This window comes from Doryrhamphus excisus, linkage group LG4 (assembly GCF_037039965.1).
Source record: "Doryrhamphus excisus strain RoL-2023G ecotype Guam linkage group LG4, RoL_Dexc_Guam_v1.1, whole genome shotgun sequence".
Classification (NCBI taxonomy): domain Eukaryota; kingdom Metazoa; phylum Chordata; class Actinopteri; order Syngnathiformes; family Syngnathidae; genus Doryrhamphus; species Doryrhamphus excisus.
In genome coordinates this window covers 13861823-13876525 of record NC_136360.1, presented here as the reverse complement: position 1 = coordinate 13876525, position 14703 = coordinate 13861823, and the positions used below count along the sequence as shown (strand labels likewise).

At 43.0% G+C, this 14703-nt stretch overlaps 3 protein-coding genes across 5 annotated transcripts in view; 2 read left to right on the top strand and 1 right to left on the bottom strand.

Annotated features, from left to right (window-relative positions):
• Positions 1-141: 141 nt before the first annotated feature.
• Positions 142-7915, top strand: LOC131129305 (basic immunoglobulin-like variable motif-containing protein). 2 transcript variants are annotated; one of them, XM_058072720.2, is made up of 10 exons: positions 142-369; positions 2214-2675; positions 4074-4200; positions 5287-5382; positions 5458-5562; positions 5642-5736; positions 5809-5941; positions 6869-6952; positions 7028-7124; positions 7203-7915. In XM_058072720.2, the coding sequence occupies exons 2-10, from the start codon at positions 2255-2257 to the stop codon at positions 7464-7466; spliced, it is 1422 nt and encodes a 473-aa protein (XP_057928703.2). In that variant the 5' UTR covers positions 142-369; positions 2214-2254; the 3' UTR covers positions 7467-7915. The 2 variants fall into 2 exon arrangements, with proteins under 2 accessions (XP_057928703.2, XP_078646374.1); XM_078790248.1 differs by having other exon boundaries at positions 144-192.
• Positions 7736-10568, bottom strand: LOC131129308 (betaine-homocysteine S-methyltransferase). Its single transcript, XM_058072723.2, has 8 exons — positions 10287-10568; positions 9997-10064; positions 9745-9917; positions 9574-9671; positions 9237-9398; positions 8963-9168; positions 8744-8820; positions 7736-7997 (listed from the first exon to the last, which is right to left on the bottom strand). Exons 1-8 carry the CDS (start codon positions 10389-10391, stop codon positions 7915-7917), a joined length of 972 nt encoding a protein of 323 aa, XP_057928706.2. The 5' UTR covers positions 10392-10568; the 3' UTR covers positions 7736-7914.
• Positions 10569-11042: 474 nt separating this feature from the next.
• nme7 (NME/NM23 family member 7) overlaps positions 11043-14703 on the top strand; it is a 16593-nt gene continuing 12932 nt past the window's right edge. Inside the window, exons 1-5 of one of the 2 annotated variants that reach the window (XM_058072722.2) lie at positions 11043-11248; positions 11826-11933; positions 12437-12603; positions 12810-12920; positions 14561-14611. In XM_058072722.2, the coding sequence (XP_057928705.2) occupies positions 11246-11248; positions 11826-11933; positions 12437-12603; positions 12810-12920; positions 14561-14611 (440 nt within the window). In that variant the 5' untranslated portion in view covers positions 11043-11245. The remainder of the gene's footprint in view (positions 11249-11825; positions 11934-12436; positions 12604-12809; positions 12921-14560; positions 14612-14703) is intronic. The other variant, XM_058072721.2, reaches the window with a different exon arrangement.

The following is a 14703-nucleotide window of genomic DNA, read 5'->3' as shown; positions in this document are numbered from 1 at the left end:
TATTTTAAATCCAGCAACAATAAATGAGAAGTCGTTGTCCCATTTCAACTTGTGTGTTTTATTCCATATTTGTCTCACGTTTAAAAAGGTCCCCCATTCTTCAGAATGGTCCAGTCTGGAGAAGCTAATCCGGAAGTGATAGCGGGTCAGGAGGACGCCGCTTAGTAGTTACTAAGCGTTAATAGTTGACATGTAAGCAAGCTAATGTTCTACTCTGCTGGCCAATTTGTGGCTAGTTTGACGCTTTAACAAGTCCAAACATTCCCGCATGGTGTATTTTGGAGCAACATATCGGAACAGACACTTAAATTGGGCGTGTTTATACCTCCTGCCTACCTCGCAGATTGTGTGTGCTCATCTCCACCTCAGGTGAAAGAGGACACTTTATGTTTCGTTATTGTTTTAATGTCATTTGAATTTGCTGGTCAGTGTAAGTGTATGTTTGTGTGATGTGCAGACCAGATTATCGTTCATGCAAACACGTGTATTCGTTTACCTAATTAATAATAATAACAACATATATAGCTCTTTTCAGAATACTCAAAGATGCTTTACAGTGAAAAATAACGTTGAGCAAAAAGAGAGTAGAAGACATAAAAATATAACATTCATTCATTCAGAGCTAAAACGGGGGCACAGCAGTCAGGTATAAAAAGTTAGACATTAAACAGATGGGTTTTGAGTTGCTTTTTGAAGGTGGGAAAGATGATTATATCTGTTTTGTCACTGTTGACTTTGAGGAAGTTGTGTTCCATCCAAGTTTTGATGTCGGTTAAACAGTTGGCGAGGGTGGAGTAGATATTGGAGTTGATGGAGGTGGTGGAAATGTATAGCTGTATGTCATCGATGTAGCTGTGGAAACGGAGGCCATGATGACGGATGATGTTGCCAGGTGGGAGGATGTAGAGGATGAAGAGGAGAGGACCAAGCACCGAACCTTGGGGAACACCTTTAAGTAAAGGGGCTATGGGGGAGGAGCAGCTATTGATGTGCACAAACTGTTGACGATTTGTGAGGTATGACTGGAGCGAGGACAGAGCAGATCGGTGATGTTGAGGCCGTTCTTGAGGCGGGACAGGAGGATAGAATGGCTAATGGTGTCAAAAAGCAGCGGTGAAGTCCAGAAGAATGAGGATGGTAAGATGGCCAGAGTCGTGGGAGAGAAGAAGATCACTGGTGATTTTAAGAAGAGCTGTTTCAGTGCTGTGTTTGGGACGAAAGAGCTGAGTTTGTAGTAGAGCAGCTATGACACGTTCAAGAATTTTAGACAGAAAAGGTAGGTTGGCTATGGGACGGAAATTAGAGAGGTTATTGGAATCAAGACCAGACTTTTTGAGTGTGGGGGTGATTGCCGCCAGCTTCAAAGACTGTGGAAAGGGAGGAGTTTATACTTCATATTATCAGCTCACGTCTGCATGGCGGTCGAGTTATTAGCGCACAGTCCTCACAGCGAGGTGACCCGAGTTCAATTCCACCCTCGGCCATCTGTGTGTGGAGTTTGCATGTTCTCTCCGTGCATGCGTGGGTTTTCTCCGGATACTCCGGCTTCCTCCCACATTCCAAAAACATGCTAGGTTAATTGGCGACTCCAAATAGTCCATAGGTATGAATGTGAGTGTGAATGGTTGTTTGTGTATATGTGCCCTGTGATTGGCTGGCCACCAGTCCAGGGTGTACCCTGGGATAGACTCCAGGATAGAATCCAGGGAGCGGTTGAAGTCTTGATACCAGTTAGGACTTCAGTGAGTTGCACAGGTGAGATGGGTGTGAAATGGGAGAGTCGCTAAGCGGAGCCGGAGAGCAGAGGGTCGGGGGGGATTGAGAGAACTGTATATTTTGGCAATTGTGGACAGGAATGTAACTGGTTACATTTGATGAGGATGATTTGTCATCGGGCTTTAGCAGTGTGTTGATTATTAAAAAAAAGAAAAAAGAGATCTAGGATTGTTGGAACCAGATGTAATGAGATTTATATTGCTTAGTATTATAAATGTAACAAATGGTTGCTATTGCTAGCAGTGGGTTATGATTATTATCATATGTTTGAACCATCAGCAACCCTCTGAGCATGTTCTTTGTGCTAGTTGAGTACATTTAGTAGAATAAGACCTCTACATCTATAAAGGGGTAGTGTTTAGTTTATAATTAATACAGAAAGCTGTAATTCAACCACAGTATGCTTTACTAATATGTTGTAATTTGTATACTTTCAGATTATCATCCCAACCCAACACATGTTCTAAGCAGCTCCTACATGCCCAATACTTCAGACAGTCCCGCCGGACCAGCAGAACCATCAGCAATGCAGAGAACCACTCATGGCGAGAAGGATGAGGACCGCCGCCTCATTGGCTCCCTCGCCCGTGAGGCGGGCGTAGCTCGTCGGGCGTCCAGTGGTGAGCTGCTCCTCCCCCGAACCTTCCCGGTCACTCACTCCCGGGAGAAGTTCTACACGGTCTGCTCCGACTACGCCCTCCTCAACCAGGCGGCAGCGGTGGTGGGGAAACAGGACGACGGGCTGGCGGCGCCCAAGCCGCAGGCCGCGAGTGGCGTTACTGTTTCTGATGGAGACTGTGATATGGAGGACGTGACCTCTGCTGATGTCAAGACCACCCTGGCGTGGGAGATAGACACCAGCGACTTCAAGGCGGTGCTCACAAGAAAAATTCGAACAGGTACGTACCATCTCAGGTCAGTTTCCGGGGTAAAATGTTCCCCTGAGTTGGAATAACCTACGCAGCTTGATGAGCAAATCTAAAACCCATCAGCTCCGCCCCTGCACATCCCTGAGCCTCTTGTGCTTGGCATCAAGCTAAAAGCCAGAGGTGTCATCTCAACGTCCAGAGCGACTCTTCAGGCATCATAGAGTCATGTTTCCCAAAATGCTTTTGCACAGCTAGCACAGAAATAACACAGCTGACAGATTGAGACATTTTTGCTTTGGCTTTTTGTTTTTAAGGTTTTCTTAATACAACGGAGCCTCCATAAATGCACTGTATTCTTCACACACACACACACACACACACACACACACACACACACCAATCCAGGTGCTATGATCTGAGAGGCTTCAACAAAAGCATTAAAGAGGATCTATTTCCTTTCCACTTTTCTGGCCTATAAATGTAGTTTGAATGTTGTATTCTCGTGTTAAATGATGCCAAAGTCTCAGACAATGAGTTTTGCGCATTTGAAAGTGAACCCTGAAAGAACTTTGGGATGGCTCAAAACGCTTGGTTTCAGAAGGTGTGGTAAAAACTGTGCCTTTGTGATGTCACAGAGGAGCGGCCTTCCTTATATCTGTAAGTTTCTGGAAAAAACAAACAAAAGACAGATTGTGTATATGTATTTATACTGTTATATTTTGTATTTTCATGTTTAATAGATGTGTCTGCACCAACTTCACCCCAACAAATTCCTAGTATGTGTATGATCATACCTGGCAATAAAACAATTTCTGATTCTGAAGCCAGATACGCTCTCTACTACATTGCTAGCAATAGCTCGTAAGGTAAAGCCCCAATTGTTTCCAATTCCTAAAGATGCCACCATCAGGCACAAGTGGTTGGAGTTCCTGATTCCCTACCAGCAAAAGAAATGCATTTTAATCTGTCACAGGCATTTCACACTGGACTGTTTTGTGAACATGGGCCACTAAAATAAAAATATAATATAATATTAAAATAAAATATTGACTATTCTCTTCTTGTAAGTTTTCTATTCATAATTCTGACTTTATTTCGCATAGCATTACATATTATATTATTACATTCCACAACCTAAATTCGAACTTTTTATTATTTATTTTATTTTTATTTTATTTATTTACTTTTTTAATTTATTGTTTTGTTTGTCACTCATAATATTCCTATTATTCAATTTTTTTCTTTAATTTGTCAACTTTTTGCCCCTAAGATGATTTTTAATTCTGGTAAAATTACTGCTGATATTAAAATTTTTGCAGTTTTATTTTATTTTTCATTGTTAAATGATACTTTTAGAATCTGCACTCCAGGCACGCCGGTCTTAGTCCAACTTCCTTTTCCACCTGACTGATACTGGTTCCCTTACAGGCAACGTAAAGAAGTGCAGCACCAAGAAGCTGAAGTCGGACCGACCCAGCCGTAATCTGCAGGACATCCCGCCTCATGCCTCGCTGGAGGACGTCAAACAAAGGAAAGTTCTGGACCTCAGACGCTGGTAAAGTCCTCTTTGTTACGTTCAAACACACAAATGCTGATTGTAAAGCAAAGTAAGGAAGCCACACAAACAGAAGTAGTGTGTGTTGTGGAATAATCATTGAACCTCTAGTGAGCAATTGTGAGAGTAGCCACGTATACATAGACAAACAACCATTCACACTCACATTCATACCTATGGACAATTTGGAGTGGCCAATTAACCTAGCATGTTTTTGGAATGTGGGAGGAAACTAGAGTACCAGGAGAAAACCCACGCATGCACGGGGAGAACATGCAAACTCCACACAGAGATGGCAGAGGGTGGGATTGAACTCAGGTCTCCTCGCTAACCACTAGACCGCCATGCAGCCAGTCCTGTTTATTTATTTTAATTTAATTTATTCCAGGTGCGTTCTGCTCAGATATGACGTAACACGCAGCTCCAGACGTTCTTCAGTTTTAAAAATGGAGGCGAGCAATCGGCACTAGACTGCTGCGGAAAGTTTTTGTTTTTGATCCAATCTAATTTCAAGACTGGATGAACGAAAAACTGGCAATACGGAGTTATTCCAATAAGTGAAAGAAAAACTTGAGGAAGTCGGTATCACGTGATGTTGATGTTTACGCTTTACTGTGCATGCCCCATTGACTATTCTGTTTGATTATAGCAGCGCATGTAGACAAGAGATTGGAATATTCCTTTCCATGTATACCATTGTTTTCGGAAAGATTCCATTCGGAAAGAGAAAAACTCCTCATGTAAACGTGGCTAGTGATAACAGGAAATTGAACACATCTGCTCCGCATTCACACCTAACACCTTGATACCTTGTCACACGACCCAGAAGAGAAAAACAATGGCTAATTGGACCCGATTAGTGCAGTTTATCATAAAGGTGGACATATTTTGTTGCCAGCTGTTAAGACATGAACTCGTCCGCTACCAGAGACTTAGTCATATGTCTTTTATGTTTTTTTATGTTACAAAGAGGTGATGATGCAACTCCACAATAGAAGAGAGCATGTTTGTTTAAAGTGCATTTTATATGAACTTAGAACTCAGGCACACAGGCAGTGTAACAAGTGTTTTGATGGTGGGTGTCAGGTACTGTATCAGCCGGCCGCAGTACAAGACGTCATGTGGGATCTCGTCGCTGGTGTCGTGTTGGAACTTCCTGTACAGCACACTGGGCGCAGGAAGGTGAGCAGCAACAGCGTCATTGATGATGAAAAAATGCAGCGTCTTGACTTGTGGTGTTTTTTTTTTGCTGGCTAGCCTGCCGCCCATCTCTCAAGAGGAAGCGCTGCACATCCTAGGCTACCAGCCGCCTTTCGACGACATCAAGTTCGGGCCGTTCACGGGAAACGCCACGCTTATGCGGTATGATATTTTCGGATGGCCATGGGCGATGCGGAGGAGTGTGCTAACGGTGCAGACTGTGCTCTTCTCGCCACTCAAGGTGGTTCCGGCAAATCAACGACAACTTCCGTGTGCGAGGCTGCTCGTACATCCTGTACAAACCGCACGGCAAACACAAGACAGCGGGAGAAACAGGCTAGTCTCCGCTCCTCGACACAATCATCATGTGACTGTTTAAAAAAACAGTTTTATTGTTCTTTTTTTTAGCGGAGGGAGCGTTGCTGAAGCTGACCCAGGGCCTGAAGGACAGCTCCATGGCGTACATCTACCACTGCCAGAACCACTACTGTTGCCCAGTGGGCTTTGAAGCCACACCCCTCAAAGCAGCCAAGGCCTACAGGTACATTATTACCTAGGTTTATTAGGTACCTATTACCATGGGTGGTTGGGGGTCATTAGTGGTGCCCCCCATGGGTTCTACTTTGGAATAAATTTTTTGCTAAATGCTCAGTAACTCATGGCGACAATTAGTCAGCCATGTTTTTCAATCAATCTTGTTCAAATTTGACACATATGCTTGTCAGTCGCGTAAAGCTGTCTACCAAATTTGGCATAAACACGTACAAGGTACACTGGGTGTTTTGTAAAGAGCGCATCGGGCTGTGTGAGAAATTTCAAGTCAGTCTGACTGATGGGGGTCAAAGGTAACCATGCCACCATGTCATGTTGTCATCACAAAAGTAATAGCACAGGCAACACAGAAGGGGTGCACTTTTTGCAGGGGCCCTGTTGATATTTTTTCCATGTTGTAAAAACTTGTCTTATTATTAGTATCAACATTTCACTATTTCATCTTGGCACTTTTTGCTCTATATTTCTCAATGTTGCTGTTTGCTGTTTCTGTTTAATTGTATTTGTACAAGGTGCTGTGGGCCGCACTTTGGACATCCATGGCTACATAGTATATTTATGACTTCAGACATACAGCGATATCAGGCATGTGATGATATCAGACACGTGGTAATATCAGACAGCGGGGATATCAGATGAATGATGTCCGAATTTGTGATATCAGCCATTTGGTAATATCAGACACATGGTAATATCAGAAAATGGTGACATAGACATGGTGATATCATAGAAATGCCATATGGTATCAGACATGATGATATCAAATGGTGATATGGTGATGTCACACTTGGTGATATTACATGATGAAATGAGGACATAAATCAAATACAAAAATGGGACAAAAGGGTTGTTTTTTTTTTTAAGATGGCACAGATGACGTCACACCAGTCCTCATATAGAGTCTGTTTTTTTCTAGAGGTCCTCTGCCCACCAGTGAGATGGAACACTGGATCCTGATTGGAGAACCCAGCAGGAAGCATGCAGCTATCCACTGCAAAAAGTAAGCACCTGTGGAGTTTGGTTTTTTTCTTGGGGGGTGGGGGTCTTTTTTTGGGTTTTAAGTGTTGTTGTGCAGGTGGTTGGACATCGTGACCGACCTCAACACCCAGAATCCAGAATACCTGGACATTCGCCATATGGAGAAGGGCATCCAGAGGCGCACCACCAAAAAGGTACCCCAGGCGAGCAGCTCTGGCAAGTACACAAAAAGCAGAACCATTGAAGTAGCCAGTAACATTGTGGGGTCACAGGTGGGCGGCAACCTGCACTGCATCATGGCCTTCCAGAGGGTCAACTGGCAGAAGCTGGGCCCCTGGGCTCTCAATCTGGAGAACCTTCGTCACGACACAGATGAAGCGGAGGGGAGGACGTCTGCCAAGCGCCTGGTCCAGCTGGGACGCTCACACAGCATGGGCAGTCAGAAGGACCCCACCTGGAGGCGCCTGCCTAACACCGCAGAGAACAGACAGAGGAGCTCCCCCGACAGCGACCTGGAGGAGGACGAGATGGACTGAATCCCCCACATCGACCCGGCAGGAAGGCGCAGCTGTCAAGAAGCCCCGTTAACAGGGTCCACTTGTAATACCACCTCCATCCAGAGGCGGCAGTGGCGTGAAGTATCCGTAAAAGTGCAGTGACATCATCATCTTGGGACTATTTTTCTCTAGTGGTGAAATACAAGTTTGATGTATTTGTATCAAGTTGTTACATGATAGTATTATTTATTTGTACATAAACGAGACGTAATGTCACCTTACAGCCTACTTTTTACCATTCTTTTGTCTTTGTAGACAAAAAAAATGTACAACCTACTTAGTTGTATTTAGTAGTATATATGGTATTTTTCCATCATTGTTTATAGTGACCACCAGACCTATTTTTCCTCACTGGTGACATCACTGTACACGTACACGTGTGTTTGCTGTTCATTTATTTTCCAATAAATCACATCTCCTGAGGCCATCATCTTATCGTTATGTTTCCATGTCCTTCCAAATGTCGTCTCAGCTCAGCAATCTGATCGGGACCCACGCGGCAGCAACCCCCTGACGGACAAAGGCAAGCCTGTTACATTTTCATACACTTCTGATTTGATTGTACTGTGTTGTCCATACTTGCATTCATTTGTGACAAAAAATTTGGGGAAAAAATAAATATCCAAACAGTATATAGTGCTCCCTTCTTCCAACAAGGTCTCATATGTTTCCCAGAGTTTATGGAAATCTCTCTTTTTACCTTTTAGAATATATGTTAATTGTTCAAGTCCTATGCATAGTTACATAGTTCTTCCTTCCACGGTCCCAATGTAGGCGCACCAATACTCATCCAACAAAGTGCAACAACTCTTTTAGCCAGCTAAAGTCCAACGTCCAATATCCGTGTTCTATTTGACACATCAATAAAGTCCTTTGGGTATATTCCAAGCATGCAGTCTAGCACTCAATGGGACATTCATTTTCAAAACATTGAAGACATGTTTCCAGAACATTTTGTTTTGCATGTCCACATACAGTGAAGTAGGCTGCCTTTCTCACTTAAACATTTAGAACACGTATCGGGAATGTTTGCTGACATATAGTTGCATGTATATCCTCATCAGCCATTCATGCTGTAGTAGTGTGTTGATAGTCTGTTTCTATGCCTTTAAACAGTCTTCCTTCCAATTAATGACATTTATAAATAATTATGTAATGCTGTATATATTATTACTGTGCCCTTGGAATTCTGCCTAGCAACATGAGGCTGATTAAATGTGAAATACAAAACAAACAAAACCAAAACATCTTCTTACCAATCAAAGCAGCGCCTTGTTTGATCCACGTGTGACTGAGTGCTGGTATCGACGATTTCCCCGATGATGTTCTCCATCTTTGCGTGAGAAAAAAAAACATAAGATGACAATGTGCTATTATTTATTATTGTATAGTGGTGAATTTACAGTATGCATGACTTTTGTTGTCATTTACGGCAATACACAGAAAGTTAAATCAAAACAAACATTTTGACTCACCCCTGCTCAGCATCCCACTCCTCCCCACTGTTGGGGTACACAATATAGCTCATGTTGGGACTCTTCAGTGCCTTGGCCGAGTCCAGCAGAGTCTCCACCCACTCAGGAGTACAACAGTTGACTCCCACGGCCAGCAGCTGCGTCGACTTGTTTGCCACACAAACACCATCGCCGAACGGGCTACCGTCTGCTAGACATGCCCCATCCTGATGGGGGCAGAGGTCAGGTTGAGGACTCCCGGAGAATGAGCCACACCCGTCCACTTCTGAGTTACCTTGCAAGAGAAGGAGAGCCAAGCATCGCAGTTTGGTAATTCTCGCAAGAGCTCCACCAGCGCTTCGGCTTCTTTGAGACTTGGGATGGTCTCGAAAGCCAAGAGGTCAGCTCCCGCCGCCGCCAAACATTCCAGCTGAGGCCTATGCCAAGATTTCAGCTCCTTCAGGTTGAACATTCAAGAAGTTGAATTGCAATTAGGCATTAGGAGCTGCAGTGTACATGGAAAATAGCATGGGCTTAGAATGGAGCTCTGGGGGACACCACAGCAAGAAACTGTGTTCTCCTGGACTGGGATACAGTCTGTCACGTATCGTGTTTATTTTGCAGCATCTCACCTCAACGCTCATCATCTTCGCATACGCCCCGGTGTACTCGGATCCGTCGTGCAAGGAGGCTCCATACGGTCCCACCGACGCCGCCACCAGGGGACACGCTTGCCCGCAATGTGAACAAACGGCCTCAATAACACACGTTACACACAGTCAAGACAGATCGCTGCTGCAAACCTTTCCCATGAGTGTCAGACACGTAAGCAGGGACCGTCTGTTTGGCGAGGTGAAGCCCAGACACCAGCAGCTCCCTGGCGACGTCCAAGCTCACATTTAAGTGTCTGACGAAGCCTTGAATGGTCGCCTGGTAGGTGGCTGTCGTGATGATGTCGGCGCCGCTCTTGAGAAAGCTACGAGTGTTGTGTTACATCTATCTACAACTGTATATGACCACTTAAAGTCAAGTATTGAAGTGTTTATTGCACGCACCTGTGATGAGCATCGCTAATAGCCTGAGGATCTGTAGCCAAAAGCCTGGCGCTCCACAGGGGGTCTCCCTGGAATATCAATAATATAATTATATTAATAAAATAATACAACAATAAATTATTCATTATAATATTTTAAAATACATAAATGACAAATAACAAATATTGACCACATTATTTTTATTAATAGTAGTGTTCGTACTGCTAAATATTACTGCTGTCACTTCATTTTGCATGTTTCAGGTTACCGAGTAAGGCGCTTTAGGAAATAACAATTTTATTGTATTTTACCTGCAATTTTGCACCTTGAGCCTCCAGTTGTGTTGCTAATCCACCGTCCAACAGGAGAGCTCCATCTCCATTCGCGTAGTTTCTCAAACGAGCGCGTAAACTCATGACAAATAGAAGACTAAAGTTAGTAAATAAATTATATAATGTTAAAATAAAGCGGAATAACGTGGAAGTTATTGCACTCTTGTTAAAGTCAAGCGTAAAGTTAGTGCCAAAATGTGCTTCATTTCTGCATCGTGTTGTTTTGGTTCCGGGTTGCTGGGTGGGTTGTTGCGTTCGTGGATAATAGGATTTTTAACCACCTCGAGTGTTATCACCTCCACAATACTGCAACACACCCCTAAATGTTGCTGTTGTTCCTATACTGTCAAGTCATTTTGCTTTGTGTTCCCAAAAATAAACGTATCAGTTCTTATTTTATACATTTTCCACATTTGAAAGTGACATTCTCAACGACGCTGCTAATATTAATTGTTCAGTCAAGCTGAACTATTTAAATTCGCGTGTTTTATTCCTTGAATGTGTATATTCAATTATTGTGTTATTTGTCACTTTAATACCCAGCGTTACAATGCTTCAATATACCGTACAGCTCAAAATCATGTTGTATTTTGTTCCTGAATGCGTCTCACCTTGTAGTTCGGTTGCTATAGAAACTATTGTTGCATTCAAATTTCCTCGGACGTTTTAAAGTACGGTTCTTCTTCAAGCCGCGGCAAACGAGTAATAAAACACAAATGTCCAGTCGATAAGTTCATAACAAATACATCAAGTACTGTTCAAACTAGTCAAATGTATTAAAGAAGTATGTGCACGCATCTTGAAATGAAACGCTTCATTCAAGAACTATTGGAAATCCCGACTTTTACACTGTAACAAGAACGCACCATCGACATAGCCCGGCAAGCTAACGCTCGCCAAACACGACTGGGACATGAAGACTTCGCTAACGTGAAATAATGGTGAGTTCATGAAAGTGTCTATCCATAAAACAGCAACGACGTGGACACACTGCAAGTTAGTTTTGTATTCGCCATCTATTCCAACAAATATCGAAGGTAGACACCGGCGACTACCTGACAAGCAAGCTAGCAAAACATTTGAAACCGCATGTTTCCGTTACACTACATTAGCTACATGGCTAGCATGTACATTTTGTACATAAACAGAAATCAAATCAAAGCTTTGTATTAAACCAATCTCTTTGGCAACTCTATCCAGGCGTCAAGGGCACACTGTTGCAAAGGGTGGTGTTGGTACCGAAAAATACTGCAGAATTAGGATGAAATGCGAGCTCGGAGACCACAGCATTAGGTATACTTAAGGTTAAGCCTTAACCAAAGTAAATTCGAATTAAATTTTGAATGAAGCAGCAAAATATAATTCCACCCACAGGGTGGCGCTACTACACCGTCCAGTGTGATACACTGGTCGTCTACCACCATGCATTGCTGCAGTGCTTGCACACTGTCACTTTGTGACCCTGTGTGGAAATCAGTGTAAAAGTTTTTTTGTTTTTTTTTTTGTTTTGTTTTTTAGGACACTAAGGAGCGCTTTGCCTTCCTCGCAGAGTGGTACGACCCTGCGGCATGTCTGGTGCGGCGCTACCAATTCTTTTACTACCCAAATGACAATTCAGTGGAGATGGTAAGTGGTGAAGTTTGATGCCATAAATGCCCATGGATGACGTCAGACTACTCACATCTGATTACTAATGCGAAGAGTGGGCACTGGGCACCAGTGAACTGTGAACTCTTAGCATAACCAGGCTGCTGAATTCAAGTATGGCGGCCAATAGGAGAAGAATGCAGATTTACCCTGCACAAATTTGATTATGGAGTATTCTATGAAAATAAACTTTCAGTTGTGCCCCAATGGGATCCAATATTATTTTAAAAACCTCTTTAAGAAATATCACCTCTACCTAGTCTATTTTTCGACATGCTAGTTGAGAAAATATGGTGTGTATGTTTTGTTTGCAGCCATGATGGCTCCCTTTGAAAGCACATTTCATGTTATTTACTGCTAAGCTGAGATTTCTAGTGCTATTTTAAAACATTTGCGGCTGGCCACACTTATTATGTACACTTGTCCATCCTGGTCCTGGTGTTAATCCATCTTGACTGTTTATTTTTAATTCCCTTCGGCAGTTTGACCTGAAGAACCAGAGAACATTCCTGCGGCGCACCAAATACGGCGACATCCGCATGCAGGACATGTTTGTAGGCAACCGCGTCAACATCTTCTCGCGTCAGCTTAATCTCGTCGACTACGCCGACCACTACACGGCCACCAAGCTGGGCAGCAAAAAAGAAAGGTACCTCACCTTGTCAAACAAACGTGCAGCTGGGGCTTATTTTTAGACTGCGCCTAAGCAGAACACAGCGTCACATCAGCATTTCCATGCTGGATGAGGTCAAAAAATACAGTTATTTTGTTAAATACTTTATGTAATGTTTCTAAGTTTTTTGGAGCATATATCATCTGGTTGCAGCTCTGAAATGGTCTTATGTTGTTGTCTAGGACGCTTGCTCTGATAAAGCCGGACGGCGTTCTGAAGATTGGAGACATCCTGGAAATGGCATTCGCCGCCAACTTGATGGTGACCAATGCCAAGATGACGCATCTGACATGGTGATTTTTTTTTTTAAAGTCAGTCCAGTCATCACTCCTGTATTTTGATTAATTGGTTCCAGTGAATTTCTGCAAAGTAGGAATCCTTATTTATAAATGGAATATTTTGTACTTGGAGCATAGAAAGCCCTTTCACAACCTTCTAAATATGGCTTTTAACATTATTATCAGCCTCAAGACATGCAACCTTCATTCATTCATTTTCTACCGCTTATCCTCACGAGGGTCGCGGGGGGTGCTGGAGCCTATCCCAGCTGTCTTCGTGCGAAAGGCGGGGTAGACCCTGCCAATCACAGGGCACATACAGACAAACAACCATTCACACTCACATTCATACCTATGGACAATTTGGAGTCGCCAATTAACCTAGCATGTTTTTGGAATGTGGGAGGAAACCGGAGTACCCGGCGAAAACCCACACATGCACGGGGAGAACATGCAAACTCCCCACAGAGATGGCCGAGGGTGGAATGGAATTCGGGTTTCCTAGTTGTGAGGCCTGCAACCTTTACACTCCTATTACCCAATATAGTAGACATAACGAGTAAATAAGAATCGGTCTAGTGTGTGTTGCCATAAATGTCTTTCCTAGAGGAGCAGAGTGAGTGACGTCGGGGGTTCAGAGTTTAGTCGCAGGGGGTATGCTGGAGCCTATCCCAGCTGACGGGGTACACCCTGGACTGGTCGCCAGCCAATCACAGGGCACATATAGACAAATAACCATCCACACTCACATTCATATTCATATTAATCCTATGGACAATTTGGTGTTGCTAATTAACCTAAATAGTATTTCATCAGTAATAAATTGAATATTTTTGAAGTTATAGCCTTAAAAACGATCTAGGTACTTCCCCCTTCTTCTATTTATTATTTATTATTTATTGTTTATTATTTATTTACACAGGAGCCAGGCAACGACATTTCGTTGGCAATTTCACTGCTGTGTTATTGTGCAATGACAATAAAGAAAGTCTATGTCTACACACAAAATAGCACCCCTATAGTCACCTTTACATTCCTAGTAGCCAATATAGTAGATATAAACAGAGAAAATGAAAACATAAATAATATATAAAACTTACACATTTTTTCTGGTCATTTTTTTCCCTGTGGTGGCTATTGGCTCATCACTTTATTGTAATGGCTGCTTTAAATGGCTTTGCACTTGTTGTACCCAATATAGTAGACCTAATAAGATGAAATAAACCATTTAAGACGGAAATAAAACTTCTGCTCGTGGACTGTAATAGGTGAAAAAAGTGTGTTTTGAAACAGTTCAAACACACTAAGAACGGGTAGAGCAGCAATAAAACATTCAAAGTTAGATAAACATGGCCATAGGCGACTACAACGTATCCCACCGGACATGCTCTGTAATTTATTGTACATTCTTTTCCCTTCATGTGCGCTGGGAGGGGTTTGGTGTGGAAGACCTCGAACAGGTCCAACATCTGTGATCTCTGACTTTACAAGAGAACCAAAATTCCCACAGACACCTTCCAACATCTCGCAGGACTGAACGACACAGAAGGATGTCGTCAATAGCACACATCGTCCACATTTCCATGTTTTTTCCACCTTTTTTCGTATGTGTTATCAATGATACTATTGGCTCACAAGAGTGGTTTTCTTTCCAGGAGCCAAGCAGCAGACCTTTATGTGGAACATCAATCAAAGCCGTTCTTCAAGTGAGTGTCAAAGCTAACTGTTGTGATTGCGAGAGCTTTTACAACCTCATTGCACACTGTGTGGGATAGCTCATAGAACTTTATGACCTAAA